Raw genomic sequence first — 19,126 nt, forward strand, 5'->3', positions numbered from 1 at the left:
TGAAATCACCTGTGTTGTCTGGCTCCAATCACCTGATGATTCTGATGAGCAGGAGTTGTTAGGTGTTGGACCGGATTATAATTATATGCATTGTTTACAAAAATGGTGCCCCATTGGAGTTCATAATAGAAAATCTGTATCTATTGAGACTTTATTTTTGAGAGCGATAGTTAGGACATGATATTTATGTCATACAATATTCTTTAAACAATATTCTGACAAGCATCCAAGGTCAGAATTGAGGGGGTAAGTTGTGCAAATCTCTGGCTCAGATTCTCTGAGCCGGTGATTCTGGGCAGTGTTCATACTTCTCAGTAAATTGCAGAAAGCTAAAATGGTGGAAGAGATTATGATTGAAGCTGTGTTCTAATTGTCTCTATGGATTTCATTAGCAGAGAGCTCACAGCACAGTTCTTAGATGACAAATACAGTTATGAACATACAAACTCTGAACAGATGTGCTGACAGGATTGGGTATTTGCTTAATTGCACTAACAAATCTGCTCTGAATAAGGATTAATGCTTCCTATACTGCTGCATTCTGCTCTCACCTAACTATCATTCCTACCCCTCATTTTAAGAACCATTTTTATTATATTTCTTTGATTTCTGTTAACAAAAGACTTAAAATGGTTATGCTTCTTCTTTAGAGTAAACCGTGGAAAAAAGATGATTACTTTTAAAGACACTTCTGATGGAGATCAAGGTGTTCTGCTGGTGAAAACAGAAGCAAAGTCATTAGCTGCTGCTGAAGAAGAGGCAATCAGGTTGGTTTTGGTATACAGTGTTCTCTGTGCATAGTGGTACTCTGAATGGTTAAAGTATCGCATGAGCTCTTTTTTTGGTTTCGGTAAATGCTTTGGCCTGATGTACGAAAGGGGTTTTCTGACTAAGCTTACGTTGCACTTAATGTCAGTGTTTACTAGGGAGGAAAAAAAGCAATGCTGTATACCAGAGGGCATTGCAAGTTGCAATGGTCATTACAACCATCAGACAAATTCTGCAAGATAAAGGTGACAGTCCGTTGACATTCCCTGTTTCCTTCGACTCCCATGGATTTATGTTGATGATGCATGAGGACTCCTGCAATCACAAGCTATTGAATGGTTACTGACTACCTTTGGCAATCAGTAATGAAACACAATATTGAATTGTGAATCACAGCTGTTGACTTGTGAGACCGTTGAATACCCTACTTGAGGTCCTTTTCAAGACCTTCCAGTTTTTTTTGCAATGCAAGCTTTGGGCATGTAATGTATCTAGATGGTTGACAGCCTCTAGAGGCTGGTAAACTGGCACCTTTTCTATAAGGAAGTGCAATCCGCTGGTATTTCATCATGCTTTGTCAGTGGCAGCTGCCCGTACTCTTTTGTTTGGCTCTTGGAAATAAGATTCTGGAAGTGAGCTTTGCCTTTTTTTCTTTACATCTTTGGAAAATCTTTCCAAAACTCCAAAGTGGTTTTTAATTAATGGCTTTCCAGTCTTAGACAATTTTCCTTGCATTTCCAATAGGAAATTATTTTTTTCACATAAAACGGCAACCCTTTTTGTGAAATACCCTACATGTGAAAGGAAGAAGGCACAATCGGATCCCCACAGTCTGTGTGGTGCTTGCCTTCCAGATGCCTATCTCTCTGACAAATACTTTCACAAGAACAGAAAATATCATCTCTGAGAAACTCCTCTGGGAGTAGATTTATATATATTCAGGTGACCATGGAAAATGGCACCAATATTGGGTAAGGTCTATGAAGATTATATTATTTACAGGTATGACATGCTTGCCATCGTGGTCTAGTATGCCATAAAAAGACATTTGATATTAAGGAGTTCACTGACTTTGAGATGTCGCCCAGCATCCAGAGATTCAACGTTGCCCACATCATTGAAACTCTCTGTAGACAGAGTTTGCAAACTAAAGTGTGGAAGGCTTTCTGCTACCTTTGTCTTGGATTATCCATGGACCTATTCTCCAGTAATGTAAGTCACACCAGTGGCAGAGATCTCTGATTCACTCTGTACAAGGAGGCAGCCTTCTCGACTACCAACTATGCCGACTGGAACAGCTTCTAGTGGGGGCACCACCTGAAGCGTTGCTTATGCCAGTAATTCCATCAGCGATCTGTCCTCCACAGATACTATCATTATGAGCCCCCTAATTGACCTCATGACTAGAAGGTCCAAGACTGCAAGAAAGAGAACACATTTACCACTTAGACCACTTTTATGCACCATTCAAAGCATCACTCTTGCCATTCCAGACATATTGGAAAACTACACCTACAAAATCTTATTGTCCAAGAACAGTGCTTAAGACTGAATCATCTTCTCCAAATTCAGCAGTCCTAAAATGCTTTCTTACACTAGTAGATTATTTTTCCTTCTAGTCTTTTCTCCACAGAAGACAGTAATACCTTTTAGGAAGTAGTGGTGTGAGAGACAATAAATTAGTAATTTGCCTTCAATATTTAAGAAACCTTTGGTGATATTTGAAACTTTATATGGACGTTCTTTGGATGGCCCACTTGAGACCCTATTTGAGGCTATTAGAGCCTGCATGGGAACTGTTCTTCTACAGTGTCTTCCCTCTCACGGCTCCAAATAAATATAGGGCTCTGGAATACGTTCCTTTGGTCAAACCTACTGCCAGAATTTGTGATTGTATGAGATGCAAAGACGAACCATCTTAAAACTCTAGCTTCAACAGTTCATCCTGAGGAGGAGCGTAAGCATCTAGGCTCAGTCTAGTGAGGCTGCATGTGTACATCAGCAATTGGAACTCCGCCATTGCAACTGGTGTAATGGCAGGTATGACAGATCCCTTTATGAGTTTGTACTGTGTGAGCGGAGAGAATATTTCAAGGAGATCTTGAACGAGGGGTAGATAGTCTCCAATCATATAAGTGCTGATGCGTCCAGTTTCACATAGTTACTGGAATCATCTGGCCATGAATCCTTCTTTGCTGTGTGTGATCGACCTTAAACGCGAGTCTTGGCATAGGATCTTCAACCCAGTCTTCTCAGGCAGCACTCTCTGGGGGTTCATGCTGATGAAGAAATGCAGTGCAGGAAGACTAAAATGGAGAGATTGAAAATGGGTGGCCTAGAAAAGGAATAAAATCATAGATAAACAATCTTAGAGGCCTTAGAATTAACATTACTGTCAGCAGAGAGTTCTGTCCCCTCATTAGCTTCAGTAACAACAGCAAAGGCAACCACATTGAAAGCAACAATGTCTAATGGGAGAAAAAGGCAGCCAGCAATAATCTACAACTGTGTGGTTCCCCTCCCTTTGAGCCCATAGAAGGAGAAAAACAGTGACTCCTCTCTTCACCCACTTTCAACACCAAATGTCAAAAAGAGTAGCTTAAGATCTCAATGATGGGCAAGTGCTGAATATTGTGCAATATGACTTTAGTCTCAGGCTCAAATCTCCTGTGGCAATCAATTCCAGATGAGATGGCCAGTACCATTAGGTCTAACTAAAGAAGGACATCAACTGAATGATACCTTGTCTGGTAGAACAAAGGCCCATTCTGCTGGGTTAAAGCTGAAACTACCTCTTTATTAAGGAGCAACCTTATTGTGGAAATCTAAAAAGGAGTCCTGTGGAGAGCAGAGCAGTTGACTCTTTCAGCAGACCCTACTGCCTTGACTGACTCCAGTGCTGATGACCAGGATGGTGGAAACTCTTTGAGGTACGTCTGTGTAGAGCATGATTTTGTGTTCTTTTCTTTCTGCTTTATTTTCAGAGGATGGCCTGCTCCTCTGTTAATTGCTTAGGACGCTCAGTCGAGATTTATGGTAGTCTTGCATGAAAACAGCCCCTGGTATGAAATAAAACTGAGTGTACTGATTGTTAACAGTCTCCTTCAAATCCTCAATCAGAAAATATATAATTGCCTCAAAATGCATGCAAATATGTTGTACAGCAATAGTAGAATTATCTTCACTGGTACCACAGCTTGTTTATTTTTATTTTTTAGTCTTGCCCAGGTGGAATTCTCTAAATCTAAGGATAATACTGCACCAACCATTTAAGGTTTGGTATTAAACCTAGATATAATAAATCAGTGCCATTAATGTATCGAGGTATTACTGCTTGGGTTAACATCAAGCCTTACAAGAGTATATAAGAATGGGAAAATCCCTGAAGGTCATCGACTGCTAAAACTCTTGTTGGGTCTTTCAGGTGAAGGAAGGTTTCTCATCCATGAAGCAATTCCTTAGTGGTGTGGAACCTGAAGCTAATATGGTTGTGCTAGGTTTCGAGACAGTCATGTGGGTTTGATATCTGTCACTGCAGAAAAGATTTGAAAAATCACTCACTTGTGCTGTATCTTGTTTCAGCAAATACAAAAGCTCCAAACAAATGGAAAAAAATTCTACTAGTATCCTGGCATCCGAATCTGCCTATACAAGTTGTGTCACTATATACGGCAACTACAAGAGAAGCGGTGTTTGCTTTTTGATAATTTAATGCAAAACAAATAGAAAAAATATCGGTGCTCTTTTCTGCTTAGTCTTTCCCGCTCATTTTACGAGGTTATTCCAACAAGGGTCTGCAGTGGTAATAGCTATGATGAGATATACAGAAAAATGTATATCGTGGAGGCTGTAATTATATTGTTATTAATTTGTTGATCCATCTTGCCCGTTTCCACTATTCCTTTATGCGTTTGTTCCCTATATACTGTTCGCATCCTATGGGACAAAGTGGTTTGGGGATCTCAAAACAATGTATATGGTCCTTTCCATATTCGTCAAGCGCAATTTCACTGTTGGAGAAAGCTTGGCTTAAGTGGCTTGATTGGTATGTCTTGTGCTCTGGAACAGTGAAACATTTTCGAGAATACCTGGTTAATGCCTGAAAATTGGGATGGTTGTAGGGATCATTTAAAGTGACAAGCCTGCACAAATACAGCTATAAAATAACGCATTCTTTAGCTGCAGGGATTCTGCACAAACACAGAACTGTGCGCAGGATTATGGGACCTCGGTGTATAGGGACTGAGTCTTCCTACCACCTTAGTACCCACGAGCCCAGGACAGACTAGCTATAGTGTCTCACGTGCTCTCCTCACTCACAGAGATGCAAATTATTAGACACCCCAGAGCACTACACTCCCAGATCTCTCAAGAATCGCAGTAGCAAGTGTTAGAAAAACCCCACTCCCACACCGGAAGGGTTGGTGGTAACGGGGTCTCTCCAGACATACACAGTAGTAGCTTGGCTCGAGTGGTCAGGAATCAGGCACCGTGCTAAGCATACGTCATACCCATACAATAACCATGCGTGCATCCGTTCCAAAAACGACTCTACACCGTAAAAATTATGAAAATATCTCTGTTTATCTTCTTTTTCTCTTAGTTGCTAATTAGATAAATAATAACACAATCACAATATACAAGGCTTTGTAAATAGTGCAGGTCAAATAAATACTGGCTTAATGGTTCAATAAATAGGGGTGATCATAAATAATTAAGGCATAAATATAAGTGCAAAACATACAGGCAATTAAATATTCTGAGGCAATAAATACTGTGGAACAATAAATACAGTGGAGCAATAAATAGGTTAAATACAATAAATACAGTGCTCTCAATAAATAATTAAAAGCTGACAGTGACACTTATAGAATCAGTTCACATTTGAGATTACTATGGGCTAATTTGGCCCAGGCACGGCTTGTGGTTAGGTGGATGGCTTGAGGGTGTCTACTCCCTGGCTTGGACAAGGCTGAGGCCTAAACTGAGGTAGATCAAGGGGGGAATACTAGAGACCTGGCTCTCTCACTCTACACAACCCCTCTGAATTAGTCTCAGCTCACCCCTGGCACAATCAAGCTGGTTCCAGCACCTCTCTAACCCCTATAGTAGTCTCTTAGGATTCCACAGGGCCTTAGGCGCCCTCTATTCCACTTACTGCCCTTTTTCTGAAGCTCCGACGCCGCTGGAGTCGTGTCGACGCCGTGAGGCGGTTCCGGTTCGATGTCGGCGGCCTCGGCACAATGTCAGTTCTTGACGACGCCGGTAGGCGGTTCCGGATCGATGTCGGCGGCCTCGGCTCGATCTCGACCTCCGATTCGATGACGTCGGGCAGTCTTGGCTCGATGTCGACTTCGGGCGGCTCCGGTCCGATGGCGACCTCAGGTTCGATGACGTCGGCCGGCCTTGGCTCGATGTCGACTTCCGGCGGCTCCGGAGTGCGATCCCCACTCCCGACCTCCGGTGCTCCTCTCCTCAGGTTCCGGCGACTCCGGAGTGCGACCTCACTCCCGACCTCCGATGCTCCTCTCCTCAGGTTCCGGCGACTCCGGAGTGCGACTTCCACTCCCGACCTCCGGCACGCTTCACCTCGGTCTCCGGCGACTCCGGAGGGTGGACTTCACTCCCCCGTCGACGCCGCTCACTCGACCTCGGGTGACTTCCTCCTCGACCTCTGGTACTCTCTACGACCTCCGTCGGCGCCCTCTCTCGACCTCTGGCGGCTCCGGGTACGACGTCTGCTTTTCCAGTCAGCGCCGCTTCTCCACCTCGGGCTCCGGGTCTCAGGCCTCTCGACGTCGGACTCCAGGGAAACCAGTATCCAGGTCAGGATCTTGCTGTTCTTGGATTCTAAGGCCTGTTCCTGCTGTCCAGGTCCTTAAGATGGTTTTTCTTGCTTCTTCCCACACAGGGCTTCAGGCTGGGCTCAGTCAGTAGGGAGTAGTATCAAGGGTGGGTTTATGGACCCCACTCCAGGCACAAGTTTCCACCCCTGCTGCCTCACTCCTTCCTCCTTCAGGTTTCTGCTGCTCACTCTTCACCAGTCAGGTGCCAACTGCCAGCTCCAACTGCCAACTCTCTGTCTTAGCTTCCCAACATTCTAAACCGCCTCCAACTGTCACAGGGCTCCAGAATGTTGCAGAAGGTTCTAGTAGGTTCCAGTGGGTGCTGGTGATGTCACAGGTGGCCACCATTTTGTGCTCCAGGCCCTCAGACAGAAGTTCCAGGGGTAGATAAAATGGCTCCCTGAATCTGCAGCAACACTAAAAAGTCTGGTGGTTCCCAAAAAGGAAAAATGCTAACAGGGTTTGAGGCAAAAGTGGGACAAAATAAATAATGATGAGGAGGGACCACCCAAAGGGCTGACAGGTCTAACACGCTTCCCCCCCAGCTGAAAGTGGGGAGAGCTACCCAACCCCTTGGGAGTTCTCATCACTAAGGCGGAAATACCTTGAGAGACCGTCTGCATTGGCGTGGTCCACTCCAGGCCGATGTTCCACCTGAAAGTCCATTCCCTGTAGGGAGATAGACCACCTCAACAACTTGGGATTCTCCCCCTTCATCTGCATCAGCCAACGAAGGGGTCTGTGGTCGGTCTGAACCAGGAAGTGCGAGCCAAACAGGTATGGCCGCAACTTCTTCAGAGCCCATACCACCGCAAAGGCTTCACGCTCTATTGCACTCCACTTCTGTTCCCTGGGAAGTAGTCTCCGGGATAGGAAGACCACGGGTTGATCCAGACCCTCTTCATTGAGTTGCGATAACACTGCCCCAATGCCATGTTCTGATGCATCCGTCTGGACAATGAATTCCTTGGAAAAGTCTGGGGCCCTTAAGACCGGGGCCTCGCACATGGCTTTCTTCAATCTCACAAAGGCCTGCTGACAAGCCTCCGTCCAGACTACCCGTCGAGGTTGTTTCTTGGACGTAAGCTCCGTGAGGGGGGCTACGATGGTACCGTACCCCTTCACGAAGCGGCGGTAATATCCCGTGAGGCCCAGAAAAGCTCGGACCTCAGTCTGTGTCTTGGGGGGTTCCCAGGCCATGATGGCCTCGATCTTCGCCTGGAGGGGTTGCACCGCTCCCCTACCCACCAAGTGTCCAAGGTACACTACCGACCCCTGCCCGATCTGGCACTTGCTGGCCTTGATCGTCAATCCAGCTTGTCTCAGGGCCTGGAGAACAGCTTGCAGGTGACGCAAGTGATCCTCCCAGCTGTTACTGAAGACGGCTATGTCATCCAGATAAGCAGCAGAGAAACTCTCCATTCCGGTGAGGATCTGGTTTACCAGGCGCTGAAACGTGGCAGGTGCGTTCTTGAGCCCAAAGGGCATCACACAGAACTGGTAGTGGCCATTGGGCGTGGAGAAGGCTGACCTTTCCCTTGCTCCATCAGTCAAAGAGATCTGCCAGTACCCAGAAGTAAGGTCAAAGGTACTTAGATATTGGGCAGCTCCCAGCCGGTCAATCAATTCATCCGCCCTAGGGATCGGATAAGCATCAGTTTTGGTTACTGAATTCAGTCCCCGGTAGTCCACACAGAACCTCAGTTCCGGTTGGGCACCCGGTGGTGCAGCTTTTGGTACTAGTACCACCGGACTGGACCAGGGGCTGCTAGAAGGTTCGATCACTCCTAGCTCCAGCATCTTAGTGACTTCACTGTTAATGCTGGCCTTCACCTTGTCTGACATCCGGTAGATCTTGGACTTCACAGGTGGGCTGTCTCCTGTGTCCACGTCATGGACGCACAGGTGAGTCCTACCCGGGACAAGGGAGAACAACGAAGAGTACTGTCCCAGGACCTGGCGGCAGTCCTCCTGCTGTTCAGGAGTTAGAGATGGGGAGAGAATCACTCCCTCCACCGACCCATCCTTCTCTTGAGATGCAAACAAATCGGGGAGAGGCTCGCTTTCCGCGTCCTCTGCTCCGTCAGTCACCATCATCAAGATGACTTCGGGCCTCTCGTGGTGGGGTTTGAGGCGGTTGGCGTGCAGCACCCGTAGGGGCTGACGAGGGGTCTTCAGGTCCACCAAGTAGGTAGCCTTACCCTTCTTCTCCAACACCTCAAAGGGTCCTAACCAGCGATCCTGGAGGGCACTAAGCTCTCCTGGTTTGATCACCCACACCTTCTGGCCAGGCTCCAACTCCACCGGGTGAGCGTTGTGGTCATACCACGCCTTCATTACCGCTTGGCTGGCTTCCAAGTTGTCAGAAGCTTGCTTCCACAACTTAGCCATTTGGCTCCGGAAGGCCAGCATGTAGCTCACCACGTCCTGGGGAAGCTTTCTGGGAGTTCTTTCCCATCCGTCTCTCACCAGGTTGAGAGGTCCACGTACAGGGTGCCCATACAGAAGCTCGAAGGGGCTGAAGCCCACTCCCTTCTGTGGCACTTCCCTGTAGGAAAAGAGTAGACAGGGTAGGAGGACGTCCCATTTCCTCCGCAGGCTTTCAGGCAGACTTCTGATCATGACTTTCAAGGTTTTGTTAAACCTCTCCACCAGACCATTGGTCTGGGGGTGGTAAGGAGTTGTGAACCGGTAGGTCACTCCACACTCCTTCCACATCGCCCGCATGTACGCTGACATGAAGTTGGTCCCCCTGTCGGACACAACTTCCTTGGGAAAACCCACTCGGGTAAAGATTCCCATCAGGGCCCTAGCCACAACAGGTGCTGTTATGGTCCTCAGAGGTATTGCCTCTGGGTACCGTGTGGCATGATCCACCAGAACCAGGATAAACCTGTGACCAGCTGACGTTGGCGGATCTAACGGACCCACAATGTCGATGCCCACCCTTACAAAGGGGGTGCTAACGACAGGAAGTGGTTCCAGGGGAGCTTTCAGCTTCACCCCTGTTTTCCCACTGGCTTGGCAAGACACACATGTCCGGCAGTAGGTATCGGACGACACGTTCATTTGAGGCCAATAAAAGTGTGGGACAAGACAGGCGAAGGTCTTGTCTTGCCCCAGGTGTCCTGCCAATGGGATCTCGTGAGCCAACTCCAGAAGGAAGGCTCGATAACGTTGAGGGACTACCAAGGCTCGTGACGATCCATGTAGGGGTGCCTTGGGTTCACTGTAGAGGAGGCCGTCCTCCCAGTAAACACTGTAGTTCCCTTCAACGTTCCCTGCTGCCTGGGCTTCGGCCTGTCGCCTCAGCCCCTCAAGGGTAGGGCACTCCCACTGGCCCTGGCAGAATTCCTCCCTGGACGGGCCTCCCTCCACGTGCCACTCGGCCGGGATGGGTAGGTCCCCCAGTTTGGTAACATCCCCCACCGCAGACTCCTGGTCCACCACCTCCGGTGGCCTATCCGTCCTACGGGGTGCGGACGCCGAGGCAGGCTCCTCCTGTCCTCGGTTCTTCCCTTGACTGGCAGCTGGCTGGGCCTTTGTTCCAGGCTCCAGCCGAAACGAACTCCCTCTCCGGGTAGTCGCGGACCTTGTGCTCACACAGGCCCAGTCAGGTGTACCCAGCATCTCAGTATGAGTCCGGTATTCCACCTCCTTCCAAGCATTGTGCTCCATGTCATTCCCCAGTAGACAATCGACTGGCACGGCAAGGCTTACGGCAACTCGAAGTGAACCTGCAACCCCCTCCCATTCAAAGGGAACCGCGGCCACCGGATAGTGGCCTGTTCTGCCGTCAGCCATCGCGGCTGGGTGGAGTACATCGGGAATTACCTGCTCTGGAGACACCAGTTGACTACGTACCATAGTCATACTGGCTCCTGTGTCTCTCAGAGCCTCCCCTCTTTGGCCGTTGATGGTGACCCATTGCCCATACTTTACGGTATTTGCGGGCACCTGGATCTTAGGAACCATCTCCCGTTCTCCCAGGGACACTAAAGTGACACCCGCCTACTCCCTTCCCTTAGTTAAGGGCATCTCCTCCCCGAGCACTACACTAGCTACTCCGGGGGTCTTTCCTCCAATGGGAGGGGGTGGTCGTTTCAGGCACTTCGGATCTCCCTTATAGTGTCCAACGCCACCGCACTCGTAGCAATGGACAACCCTTGGCTGCTGACTCTGGCCAGGATTAGGGTTTCTGGGTGGGTTAGCCCTAGGGTTGAATCCTGTTCCCTTCCCTTGGAAGTTATTTTGGGGGCCTTTGGATAACTCCTTTTTCTTTTCCCCTCCCTCTTTCTTCTGAGGGGCGCCCTGTCCGGCCTTTTGAGTATCCCCTCCAGTCCCCCTTGTGGACACCCGGATACTAGCCCAAATGTCCGCCTCCTCAGCAAGCTTCCGGGGACTGGTCAGCTTGCTATCCACCAGGTGTTGACGCAGTTCAGGGAAACATTTCTCGAGCAGGTGTTCCTTCAGTACTAGATCAAACAACCCCTCGTAGTTCCTCACTTCACTGCCCTGAATCCAACCCTCTAGTGCCTTCTTTGCATAGTCCAGGAAGTCCACCCAATTCTGTGTGCCCAGTTTGTGACTACCCCTGAACTTCTGTCTGTACGTTTCGGGTGTTAGTCCAAACTTTCTTATGAGCGCCAGTTTCATGGTGGGGTAGTGGGTCTGCTCATCCTCCTCGAGGGCCAATAATGCATCCCTACCAGCTGGAGGCATGTACTTGTACAATCCCCCTCCTCAGTACTTCTCTGGAACCCCATGGGCCCTTAACGAGACCTCATAGGCCGCTAGCCACTTGGCGATATCGTCACCCACCCCATAGCTAGCTACTATGTCCTTTGGCAGGTAGGGTTTGGGTTCCCTGGTGTACTCTCGTTCTTCGCTGCCACCGTTAGGTACAGGGTGTGCCCCGATTCTCAGGATCTGAAGATCTATCTCTTTCAGCCTTATCTCATGAGCCATCCTCTGTTCCTCCTTCTCTTTCTCCAGCCTTGCTAAGTCCCATGTGAGCTGTCTTTTCTCCCTCCGGTCTGTTAACTCCACTTCAGACAAGCCACCGCTAGAGGCACTGCTGCCCTTCCTGGAAAGTGTCCTGGGCCCCGCTGACAGGTTCCCCACATCAGGTTGGTACCAACCAGCTCCCTCACTGTCGGGCTCTCTATCCCTGTCCTCCTCCTCAGCCTTGCTTTCACGTCGTGCCTCCCCCCAAGCCCTTAAGCTGGTTTGGAGTGCACCCTTCTTTGCTCCTGGGGGACAATACACCCCCTCTCGCTGGAAAAACTCCCTGAGTTGGGCCACAGTGTACGTTTCTAGATTTTCCAGTACAAACTCCATCTTGCCCACTCAGGTCAGAGGACAGTTATCTGCAGTAACTATGCAGGGGGGTACCTTATGTAATACCTCCTCCCACCACCAGAGTAAATTTGAAAAAAACAAAAACCCACAATTAGGAAGGCCGCATAGAGAAAACTCCCGGTGTAGGCCTATGGACTACCCACAGTTATTGTCGAGTATACGTAGGCACAGCTCAATCCCACCACTGAACACCAATCATGTTAGAAAAACCCCACTCCCACACCGGAAGGGTTGGTGGTAACGGGGTCTCTCCAGACATACACAGTGGTAGCTTGGCTCGAGTGGTCAGGAATCAGGCACCGTGCTAAGCATACGTCATACCCATACAATAACCATGCGTGCATCCGTTCCAAAAACGACTCTACACCGTAAAAATTATGAAAATATCTCTGTTTATCTTCTTTTTCTCTTAGTTGCTAATTAGATAAATAATAACACAATCACAATATACAAGGCTTTTTAAATAGTGCAGGTCAAATAAATACTGGCTTAATGGTTCAATAAATAGGGGTGATCATAAATAATTAAGGCATAAATATAAGTGCAAAACATACAGGCAATTAAATATTCTGAGGCAATAAATACTGTGGAACAATAAATACAGTGGAGCAATAAATAGGTTAAATACAATAAATACAGTGCTCTCAATAAATAATTAAAAGCTGACAGTGACACTTATAGAATCAGTTCACATTTGAGATTACTATGGGCTAATTTGGCCCAGGCACGGCTTGTGGTTAGGTGGATGGCTTGAGGGTGTCTACTCCCTGGCTTGGACAAGGCTGAGGCCTAAACTGAGGTAGATCAAGGGGGGAATACTAGAGACCTGGCTCTCTCACTCTACACAACCCCTCTGAATTAGTCTCAGCTCACCCCTGGCACAATCAAGCTGGTTCCAGCACCTCTCTAACCCCTAGAGTAGTCTCTTAGGATTCCACAGGGCCTTAGGCGCCCTCTATTCCACTTACTGCCCTTTTTCTGAAGCACCGACGCCGCTGGAGTCGTGTCGACGCCGTGAGGCGGTTCCGGTTCGATGTCGGCGGCCTCGGCACAATGTCAGTTCTTGACGACGCCGGTAGGCGGTTCCGGATCGATGTCGGCGGCCTCGGCTCGATCTCGACCTCTGATTCGATGACGTCGGGCAGTCTTGGCTCGATGTCGACTTCGGGCGGCTCCGGTCCGATGGCGACCTCAGGTTCGATGACGTCGGCCGGCCTTGGCTCGATGTCGACTTCCGGCGGCTCCGGAGTGCGATCCCCACTCCCGACCTCCGGTGCTCCTCTCCTCAGGTTCCGGCGACTCCGGAGTGCGATCTCACTCCCGACCTCCGGTGCTCCTCTCCTCAGGTTCCGGCGACTCGGGAGTGCGACCTCCACTCCCGACCTCCGGCACGCTTCACCTCGGTCTCCGGCGACTCCGGAGGGTGGACTTCACTCCCCCGTCGACGCCGCTCACTCGACCTCGGGTGACTTCCTCCTCGACCTCTGGTACTCTCTACGACCTCCGTCGGCGCCCTTTCTCGACCTCTGGCGGCTCCGGGTACGACGTCTGCTTTTCCAGTCAGCGCCGCTTCTCCACCTCGGGCTCCGGGTCTCAGGCCTCTCGACGTCGGACTCCAGGGAAACCAGTATCCAGGTCAGGATCTTGCTGTTCTTGGATTCTAAGGCCTGTTCCTGCTGTCCAGGTCCTTAAGATGGTTTTTCTTGCTTCTTCCCACACAGGGCTTCAGGCTGGGATCAGTCAGTAGGGACTAGTATCAAGGGTGGGTTTATGGACCCCACTCCAGGCACAAGTTTCCACCCCTGCTGCCTCACTCCTTCCTCCTTCAGGTTTCTGCTGCTCACTCTTCACCAGTCAGGTGCCAACTGCCAGCTCCAACTGCCAACTCTCTGTCTTAGCTTCCCAACATTCTAAACCGCCTCCAACTGTCACAGGGCTCCAGAATGTTGCAGAAGGTTCTAGTAGGTTCCAGTGGGTGCTGGTGATGTCACAGGTGGCCACCATTTTGTGCTCCAGGCCCTCAGACAGAAGTTCCAGGGGTAGATAAAATGGCTCCCTGAATCTGCAGCAACACTAAAAAGTCTGGTGGTTCCCAAAAAGGAAAAATTCTAACAGGGTTTGAGGCAAAAGTGGGACAAAATAAATAATGATGAGGAGGGACCACCCAAAGGGCTGACAGGTCTAACAGCAAGACACACCCTTTTGCTTGTACTCGTCCACAATAAGATCTTATTATATATTAGAAGATGTCTGAGCTTTGTCAGCAGACCCCATACCTCAGCCTATAGATGGTAGATCTACATCACTGGTGCTGTTTCACTCTTCTCCCTGGAAAGTTCCCTCTCCAAGTGTCTCACCTAATTTGTGTACCCCACTAAAAACCAAAGTACGTTGTCCAAACAGCTGCATCGGTATGGTTTGTCTAAGGGCGAAGGTCTCGCCAGGACAAAATAACAAGGGACATTGTTGTTCGACCTTGCACATAATGTTCAGTCAAAATCCCAAGAACATGCAGAGTGTGAACACGGCAATGAGTTCTCATGTGAAAGCAGTCATTGAAATATTGCAAAAATAAGATGTGTAGTAACATGCGCAAAAGCAGCAGGCAAGCTGCAACATGCTCAAACTAAGTTAGTGAAAAACGTCAATGCCCCCACAGGCCACGTGACACCCTGCCCTTGGCCAGGTTGTTAACTCTATGCTAAGACAAAACGTAAAGTAAGCAGAGGCTAAGGGTCTAAGTGTTATGCCAATTAGGACAGCCATAAAGCCAAATTAAAAATGGCGGTTGGAAAATTTCGCCAATTGGGCGCTCAAAAACCTGTCCCTTCCTAGGTAGTCTTCAGAGTCGAAAATGCGGCGGGAAAAGTGCAAAGCCATGTACTCCAGATGTTATCCGTTCCTTCCATATTAAAAAGGGATCACGTCCAATTCAGCAGGTCGAACGAGCACACATGCTTCAGACGCACTTAGGAGCATGCCAGGGAAACCTTTCACAACTGTATGAAACTCTGGTCAGTGAGGCGCTGCGCTCGGGCGCAGATATTCAAGTCTACCGTTGAACCTAGCAGAGGATCACACAACAGGCGCCTATCCGTGGCATACATCTGATCATGGGCCTTTGTTGGAAAGTGGGTTATTGGTAGGGGCACATGTAGGTCTGCCACTAGCAATAAGGCCACTAACACATGATCGGACTCAGCATAGGTCTTGGAAAATCATTCCTATGCTTAACCCTTGGTAACGTGGCTGCGAGCAGACAGGCTTAACTTCAAAGACAGGTATGTAAAGCATTTAAAAACACCATTTCAGTAAATAATTAAGACACAACAAATAATAAAAATCCAACACCAATTTATATCAATAGGAAATATTTTTATCTTTAAAATGACCCCAAAACAACAAAAATCCAATGTAGGGAACCGGAGATATGAATTTCCAAAGATTTAATAAAATATAGCACTTAGAATATTATAGCACCATATTGTGATACCTGCTTGCGATAGACCGGGCCAAAGTCAAAGTTTCAGGCTGGGCGCGATGGAGCCCTGAGCGGCTGCAGCTTGCGGCAGGTTCCGGTCTCAGTTTCTACCTTCAGACTTTTCTGGAGGTTTTCTTCCCGAGGACCCTCGAAGCTCCCAGTCAGTCCGTATTCGGTGAGGGTTTGCCGGCTTGACTAGTGACGAGGTCCCAGTCAACTTCCCTGGAGCGGACTTAGAACATTTCTCAAGATTGCTTCAGCGGGACAACCCATGAATCCAGGCTGGCACGCGATGGAAGCCAGGTCGCTTGGCTCTTGCGGTTGCTCCCGATCACCTTTTCTACGAGTGGACTTAGAAACGTTTCTGGAGCTTTTTCTCACGGGGTCTCTCGATGCTCCTCACGTAGCCGGATCCGGTGAGGGTTTGCCAGCTTCAGTTTTCTTCTAGTCCCAGTCAAACTCTTGAAGTTGGTCCCATGGAGCTTTTAGCGGGACGATCCTGGATGGCTTGGCCGGCTCACGGTTGAAGGCAGGTGGCCTGGCTGGCCAGGTTGAGTCTGTCCCTTTATGGAGCTTTTTTTCAAAATTGCACCAAAGTTCTCCAAACTTCTTGAACTTTTTCCTGAAGTTCCTCAAGGGGTCCCATAGTGTCTCAAACTCAGTCCAGGGATCTGGAAGCTTCAAGATGGTCCTTGAGAGTTGAGGACTTCAGTTCCCACAATCCACTGGTACAAAACCGTTACAAATCCAGTGGTAGTCCTCCAAGGTGTAGATTTAGTTGGTGGTGATCTAGATGAGCTCTTTTAAACTGTAGCTTTCAGGTAGTCCACTCTTTAGTTCTTTTTCAGCATGATAATCCACAGGGCTGTAGTTTCAGATGGTGCAGTCTTCAGAAGTCGGACCTTAGAAATCTTTGCAAAGCAAAACTTCTCAACAGGGCACTTCTTGCTTCAGTAAGTTTCAAGCAGCAGATCTGGAGGGCTCTGCCCCTCTTAGATACTTATTCCTAGTTCTCTGGGTCAAGCAGGAGGTCACTTCTGACCAATGAGAGCAGGGTAACTCCTCCAATATATGACCACATCCTGTCGAGTGTGGCATTATTTTGTCCCAGAGTGCATCAAATCTTTCAAATCCATAACGGCTGATTTTCCTGCAAGTGGTAAGAGATGGCTAAACACACCCGTAGGATGGCTAATTTACTTAGACTCTCCCCCTGCATCTGCTCATACCTTCCTTTATCCTACCATCTGCCTATGGTGGGAAGTTCAGAGCTGTAAATGACTCTGGTCTCTACTCTCCTCTTTGAAGAACATAGTTTTCGACTCCTCCCCCTGGCCTGGCATTCCTATGGAACAGCACACTGCCCTGCCAGCAGAGCTGGTTAACCCCAGGGGCTCTTTATCACCTCTACAAGGCAGCCTGGCTAATCCACTTAACTCTGACCAATGAGGGCAGACCACTGGAAGGCTGAATTTGGACTTACAAACAAAGTCATATAACTTCTTGTATGTCAACTTGGGGGAAATTCAACAATATGATATTGTTGGATTTACTAATACCATTCTGGGAAGTCTTTGAATGGCATTTCTAGCCCTCTCCTATCAAGAGTAATTAATCAATAACTTCCTACCACGCTAACCTATGTAACAGAGGATTTGCAATGGGAAAAATGACTTGGACCATTTTTCCAGCACCAGGACTTACAAAAACATATTTTATAAGTACTTGTCTTATATCTACAGGAACTCCACCCCATATGCAACTTGGGGAGACTTTAGGGGTTCTGAATCTGCAGGAATATTGCAGATCCTTCCTCCACAGTGCTCCTAGCATCAAAGTCGAATTTGAGCAGCACTATACCACAATGTGGGGAGTGAAACTGAAATTTCACTTTATCCAGGCATATAAAAACTAATGTTATAAGGGTGTACCTTCTAAATACCTGACCCCCCACCCCTGAGATACCTAGGGGAGACCCTTGGGCTCCCTAATATGCCAAAACATTGTAGGTTATCCATTTTTAAGTGCCCCAAACACCAAAGTCGAGTTTGGGCGCAATTTACCTTTTAAAAGCAGCCCTAGCACCCAAGGCTGTTTTTAAACTGACCTCAGGCTTCAGCATTGCAGAAAAAGGCTGCTGGCCTCTAAACCGCCATGCCCCAGGGTCCTGGGGACTTCTAGGTAGTTTCAATCCCTCTGCCCTATTATATACTAGGGGCCTATAGGGTAGGTCATGCCAATTACAGGGCTACGCCACCATACCATTGTGTACCTTAGTGTATGTAGGTGTTTTAACTGTATTCTATTGTGTCTCTTTCAGCATATCACTGGCCCTGGGCCTGGTTAGGCAGAGCCCAGGGTCAAAGTCCGTTACCACCAGTAAAAAGTTGGGGGGTGCCCATGGCACAGGATGGCTTTGCAACATAGCCCCCCCAAACGAAAGGTGATGGGTTACTAACCTACACCCTGGTAGTCCTCATCAGCTAAGTGGAAACACCTGGAAAGTCCATCTGCATTTGAATAGGCAACCCCAGGTCTGTGTTCCACTGTAAACTCCATTCCCTGTAGGGAAATGGACCACCTTAACAGCTTGGGATTCTCCCCTCTCATCTGCATGAGCCATCTGAGAGGTCAGTTTGAACACGAAAGTGAGTCCCAAACAAATATGGTCTCAACTTTTTCAGGGACCACACCACAGCAAAAGCCTCTCTCTCAATGGCACTCCACCTCTGCTCTCTGGGAAGAAGCCTCCTGCTAATAAAGGCAACTGGCTGATCAAGGCCCCCTTCATTTAGCTGTGACAACACTGCCCTAATCCCTTGCTCTGAAGCATCTGTCTGAACCACAAATTCCTTTGTGTAGTCAGGGGCCAGTAGCACAAGTGCTGAACACATAGCAGCTTTCAGAGTGTCAAAAGCCTTCTGACACAATGGGGTCCAAATCACCTTCTTGGGCCTCTTTTTAGAAGTGAGTTCTGTTAAGGGCCCACAACGGTCCCATAATTTTGAAAAAATCTTCTATAGTACCCTGTCAGTCCAAGGAATGCCCTGACCTGAGTCTGGGTAACAGGAGCTGTCCAATATAAAATAGTTTGAATTTTCGCTTGGAGGGACTGTACATGGCCCCCACCTACCAGGTGGCCCAGGTACACCACAGAACTCTGCCCTATTTGGCACTTGCTTGCCTTATAAGTCAGGCCGCCTGCTGGATGGCCTGAAGCACTTCTCTTAGGTGGCTTAAGTGATCCCCCAGGTAGAACTGTATACAGCTATATAATCGAGGTAAGCTGCACTGAACTGTTCCAACCCAAACAAGACCCTGTTCACCAACCTTTGCTAGGCGGCAGGTGCATTCTTTAATCCAAAGGGCATTACCTTGAACTGATAATGTCCCTCTGGTGTGGAGAATGCGGACCTCTCCTTTGCTCCATCAGTGAGGGCAATCTGCCAGTAACCTGAAGTCAAATCAAAAGTACTCAGCTACTTAGCAGCCCCTAACCTATCTATGAGCTCATCAGCTCTAGGTATAGGGTGAGCGTCAGTTTTTGTGACTGCATTTAATCCTCTGTAATCCACACAGAACCTTAACTCTTTGGGTCCCCCCTGAGGATTAGGTTTAGTTACCAGCACCACTGGACTGGCCCATGGACTCTCAGACGATTCAATTACCC

General features: G+C 48.4%; 1 protein-coding gene across 4 annotated transcripts in view; it reads left to right on the forward strand.

Annotated features, from left to right (window-relative positions):
- KIAA0753 (KIAA0753 ortholog) overlaps positions 1-19,126 on the forward strand; it is a 359,680-nt gene that overhangs the window by 149,199 nt on the left and 191,355 nt on the right. For all 4 annotated transcript variants that reach the window (XM_085649901.1, XM_085649900.1, XM_085649899.1 and 1 more), the window contains exon 10: positions 651-767. In XM_085649901.1, the coding sequence (XP_085506027.1) occupies positions 651-767 (117 nt within the window). The remainder of the gene's footprint in view (positions 1-650; positions 768-19,126) is intronic.

This window comes from Triturus cristatus, chromosome 3_2 (assembly GCF_964204655.1).
Source record: "Triturus cristatus chromosome 3_2, aTriCri1.1, whole genome shotgun sequence".
In the NCBI taxonomy this organism is placed as follows: Eukaryota; Metazoa; Chordata; class Amphibia; order Caudata; family Salamandridae; genus Triturus; species Triturus cristatus.